The sequence below is a fragment of the Gavialis gangeticus genome, unplaced genomic scaffold, assembly GCF_001723915.1.
Source record: "Gavialis gangeticus isolate Ggan-Ray unplaced genomic scaffold, GavGan_comp1, whole genome shotgun sequence".
In the NCBI taxonomy this organism is placed as follows: Eukaryota; Metazoa; Chordata; order Crocodylia; family Gavialidae; genus Gavialis; species Gavialis gangeticus.
This window is the reverse complement of record NW_017729025.1, coordinates 150,183,374-150,188,526: the sequence shown is the minus strand read 5'-3', so window position 1 is coordinate 150,188,526 and position 5,153 is coordinate 150,183,374. Positions and strand designations below refer to the sequence as shown.

The window sequence follows — 5,153 nt, the reverse complement described above, 5'->3', positions numbered from 1 at the left end:
TGTGTGTGTGTGTGTGTGTGTGTGTGTGTGTGTGTGTGTGTGTGTGTGTGTGTGTGTGTGTAGGCCTTCAGCAGAAATGATACAGAGAAAGTTTAGCAGTAGTTTCTCAACATCAACCATGGCAATCACTGACATGAAGAAGGTATGAAGCAATGATATGAAAAATCCCTTGGAAGCTTTCCAATAAAATGGTACTATCAGGAAAAAACATCACTAATGAGGTAGGAAGATTTGTCTCTATGTCTGCTACCTGATATATTAAGTCTTTCATTAAAAAAAACACTTAAAATTTTATTTCTTTTTCTTAGATTTTTCTCCTTCAGTTACCAGACCCCCAGAAGTGACTATCATTCCACCATTGGGAAAGACACTGGCAGTAAAGCGTAAGTTGAACAACTATTATTGTATAAGGTTCTACAGTCATATAACTTAGAAGAATAAAAGGAGAGAAGAAGTGGAGTGATTTTTCTCTGAGGACAGGGCCAAATTAAAGATAATCTAAGTTGAAAGATAAAATGATACTCTTCCTAAGTGACAGGGCCAGGGAAAAGGCAAAATGCATATTTGGGATATGCCAAGCAAGGTATTTCCAGTTGAGATAAGGAAGTATCAATGCCTTTATACAAGGGCCTGGTGAGACTATGGGTTTAGTCAAGGTGATTGTACTTGATGACTCACAGTGTCTGATCCCTAGGTTTATAAGAAATAAAGAGATGGTTAAACAAAAAAAATAGGCAGCCTGAATGAACAATAGATGGCCAAAGAAATAAACAATGAAAGGAAAAAGCAAACAGAGAATGGATTGTTTGGGACAATAGATGGTACATGCCAAGAATATGACTAGACAATGAATGAACAAATGAGCGTGGACTGGAATTTTTGGTAGAGCCTTATAGCTTGTTTTTAATCTACAGCTGGCAACCCAGCTCACAATGGCCGTGTATGCAGTACCTGGGGAAACTTCCACTTCAAGACCTTTGATGGAGACATCTTCCAGTTCCCTGGGCTCTGCAACTATATCTTTGCATCTAACTGTAAAGCCAGCTATGAGGACTTCAACATCCAGATCAGACGCTCCATAATAGAAAACACCACCCTCATTAGCCATGTCAGCCTGAAGCTGGATGGAATGGCCATAGAACTGACCAGGAACGCCACAGTGGTTAATGGCAACCCGTAAGTTCACACTTTGTATTATGTGCTCAAATTGGTACTATAGCTATTGTCCCTCACTGTCTGTTAGAAAGGGTACCTATTTCAATCTCATCCCTTTGAGCTGCTCTAAAATGACTTTGGGGTTTTGGGCCTTCTTGGAGCATCAGAATAATCAGGGGGTGTAGCAGCTAGCTTTTTTCCATCTTTATACAGTACCCTCTGACCTGTGCTTTGTGAAGTTTGGCTGCACCTTGGGCCCCAGATTACTGTTCTGATTTATACATACCCATATCTAGAGGCTTGAATTAAAGCCAGAATAAAAAACAGATGAAATAAGATGCCTAAATAAATTGAAGATCAGGAGAAACAGAAGCCCAACATTACAGTCTCAAGAGACAATCGATAAAGAAATCAACAACAGACAGTACGTGCTCTCAGGAAATGAGTTTAAAGGTTTGCTGCCTGAAGGATGCCAGAGGAGTGAACATGGAAAGGGAAACTCTTGCAGAGATTCGGGACGTTTATTAAAGAATGCTTTTCATCCTGCCCATTCACAGCAGTATCTGGAGTTGGTCAGCAAACTCAACACTTACCTCAACTCATCTACTGTTAGAACAGGATACATCAATGCTGCAGTCATTGTACTGATGGCAGCCCAGGAAGACATCTGCTCCCCAATTGCTTTTGGAGATCCAAACTACATTTAAGCTAGCCACCCAGGTTCTTGGAAAGGTTTCTCAGCCCATGCTGAGCTTCTTGCTGCTGCAACTATTCTGCCAGCAGCACCTGAAGTGGTTAATTTAAAGTTAGCTCACACATGTCTACACAAGATGCAGATACTGCTATGCCTGCAATGTAGATGTATCCCTACTTGCAATCCAAAACAAAAGCCATCAGAAATTCTCTTTAGAGAGGCTAATCTTATGTTTTATAAGTCTTTAACTAGTAATAGTAATGCCTTGAAGTGTACTTGTTTGAAAACAGACAGCCATAGTGTTTTTGAATCATGTCATCTAATTAACAGATCAGCATTTTAGGTGCTAAAACATCATTCACAGATTTACTGAAAAGGAATGGAATAAAAATATAATACCGGCCCCACTGCACTTTGTAGAACAAATGCATAGGAAATCATCCACCCCATCACCACGGCTTTCTAAACCTCACACGGCCCATATTTGGCAAGTGCTATTACTAGCAATTTCCTTAGCCAGCTGCATTAAATGTGTCTCAGAAAGAGAGAAAGAATGTCAAATGCTGCACTGTCCATTGAACTTCACTTTGATCTCTCTCCAGGGTACAGCTGCCTTTCAGCCAGTCAGGAATCCTGATGCAGAAAAGTAACCACTACTTTAAAATCACGGACAAGTTGGGCTTGGTCTTCATGTGGAATGAAGAGGATGCTCTCCAGGTAAGATTAAAGTCCAGATGTTGCATGTGCTTGAAAGATTTCATTTAATGTCTTCTTAGCCTATCTGCTTTGGGATGAGCTCTTTTGGGATGTTATCCATCTCCAGTGCATATGCTACCCTACTATGCTCTCCTATTTCTCTTTGCCTCCCAGAGCTCTGCTAATAACCACTATTCTCCCCAAGCTATTAAAAGAGTCTGTTAATGAAGTTCAATATGCTTCAGATACTAGATACACCCCTGCTGTGATGTTCAGTGCTCCTGAGCCCAGGTTCCCCAGACAAGAAAACAGACCAGCATTCCTCTCCTGAAATCATGGGGGTGAGGATAGGGAGCCACGAAAAAATTAGGTCATGGGTCTAGGACTGGTGTCTTTTGGTAACCAAGCTATGTGAAGAATAGATATGCATTAGCTGCCATGCAAATGACATTTATATGCAATACACTCTGTTTTCTTGCATACCACACAGCCTGAAATAATATACACACCTTGTTTTAGGAAGCCAGGTTGAAAACGGGGGGGAAAATGTTTCCAGAGTCTTGGCTGAGTGCTAGCTGCATGGAGGAGGGACAGAGTTCACTCTTCAGTGTCATTTACCATCCCCTTGCTGCTCAGCCAAAAGCTAGTGGTTTAACTTTGTCACAGTCCCTGTGGCATTTCCTCAGACAAAAGCTACTTCCAATGTGACAGTGGCAGTGCCAGGGGTGAACCACCAGATTTTGATTGAGCAGGAAGGGGAGAGTGAATAATGCAGAAGAAAAGACTCTGCTCCTGCTGCACGTGGTCAGAAGGGAACACAGACTCTAGCAGCCATTCCAGCTTCCCCATGCCTCTGTTCTAGTGCAGAAATCAATGTCCTCGCTTAAGACGCTCACCTTAGTGTTGGATAGTTAGCTATGTAGTTAATGTGAAATAGGACTACAGTGATTGATAGTTAAATATTCATTAGAACAGACACTAGAGCTCAGGTACTCCGCCTCCTGGGTAAGTGAATCAAGCACCAGAATGCAGATCTGTATTCTCAATTGCTCTCTGTGTCACTGAATATTTAAGGAGGAACAACTTCAGAAAGGAAAAAACTGAGATACCCTATCCAGAATACCTGATAGATTGAGAGTTGGGCCCTCTCCCAGGAAGTGAGAGAGGGTTAAACACCTGCAAGCAGAGGAAGGTACCGAACCTGAGTCTCCAAGTATTCTGGGTTAAAGCCCTAACCAGTGGGTTATTGTGAAAAAGGAAATACACCCCCACCAATTTTCTGAATCTAGTCCCATTTTTTTCCCAGCTGAAACTATTCAACACATCTGGACTGAATTCACAAACAGCTTGATGATGATCTAAACTGCAATTTTTAGCAAATAAACTAATGAAAAAATTATCTTAGTCTAGCTAAATATCAGAACTTTATATAGTTTCTCAATGAACGTAAGAGACAAGGAGATTAGAAAATATTATATTGGAATTTAGAGCTGGGTATATGCCCTGGATTATAACTATATTTTTAACTCTGTTTTCTTATTCTCTTTAGGTGGAACTGCATGAGAAATATGCTAATCAGACCTGTGGGCTTTGTGGGGACTTCAATGGGATTTCAACCTACAATGAGTTTGTGTCCAACAGTACGTAACAAAAACATCATTAAGCTGTGGTTGTTTATTTTTCTTTCCTTTAATCATATTAATGACATGTAGAATGGGGCACTGATCTGTAAATGGGTTGTGAAACTGCAGAGATGTTTATTTTGGCATGCATTTTTTGATGATGTTAGATTGAATACTTACATAGCACATGTAGAGTATATGAATAGCATCTGAATTGTTCCCCTGAGAGGGCCTCTTTTAAGAGCTGCTAATAGCAACGTTCTGTTGCTTTCCTTATATAGACACTAATCATTAATATGAATTATTCACACTTTTCATCTCCCATTCTATTTGTGGTGGTTGCTACTGATGCTGTGCCAGTGCTTCAAGCGCAGACATCTGTGTTCAAAATTAGAACTGCATTTTTAAAGGCAGCAAAAACACCATTATAATATTTTTCATACCACTTGTTACAGATATCAAGCTGACCCCTTTACAGTTTGGGAATTTGCAGAAGCTGGATGGACCCACAGAGCAATGCGAGGATCCACTACCTTTTAAACCTCTTGCAAACTGCTCAAGTGAATTTGTAAGGATATGCATCCTTCTCATGTATTAAGGGGCTTGTTTGGGAGAAATCTGGGAGGAATAGAAAAATATAACATGGGTGAAAACAAAGAGAATGACATGTCCTTGAAATACAATGTGAAAATATCTAAATTTAAAAAAATAGCTTTTTGGCTTTCATAAACTCCCTTGTTTTAACCACTCTTTCCCCTCCTAGAATTCTATATGCCAAGCAGTACTGACAGGTGAAGCATTTGTAAGCTGTAATGCACTAGTTGACGTTCAAGAGTATATCAGCGCTTGCATACAAGACTTGTGCCACTGTGAAGAACCAATTATTTTCTGTCAAGAAGTACTCTATTTTGGTTTTGTAAGCACTGCACCACAAACTATAGTAAGTGTATTTTAAAATGGTTTGCATTGTAATTTATGCATGTTCT

The 5,153-nt window shown here is 40.1% G+C and overlaps 1 protein-coding gene across 1 annotated transcript in view; it reads left to right on the top strand.

The window, feature by feature from the left end:
• Positions 1 to 5,153, top strand: part of MUC5AC (mucin 5AC, oligomeric mucus/gel-forming) — a 61,113-nt gene that overhangs the window by 10,774 nt on the left and 45,186 nt on the right. Inside the window, exons 3-8 of the mRNA XM_019519987.1 lie at positions 309 to 383; positions 915 to 1,176; positions 2,452 to 2,566; positions 4,095 to 4,185; positions 4,623 to 4,735; positions 4,931 to 5,045. Coding sequence (XP_019375532.1) covers positions 309 to 383; positions 915 to 1,176; positions 2,452 to 2,566; positions 4,095 to 4,185; positions 4,623 to 4,735; positions 4,931 to 5,045 — 771 coding nt within the window. The remainder of the gene's footprint in view (positions 1 to 308; positions 384 to 914; positions 1,177 to 2,451; positions 2,567 to 4,094; positions 4,186 to 4,622; positions 4,736 to 4,930; positions 5,046 to 5,153) is intronic.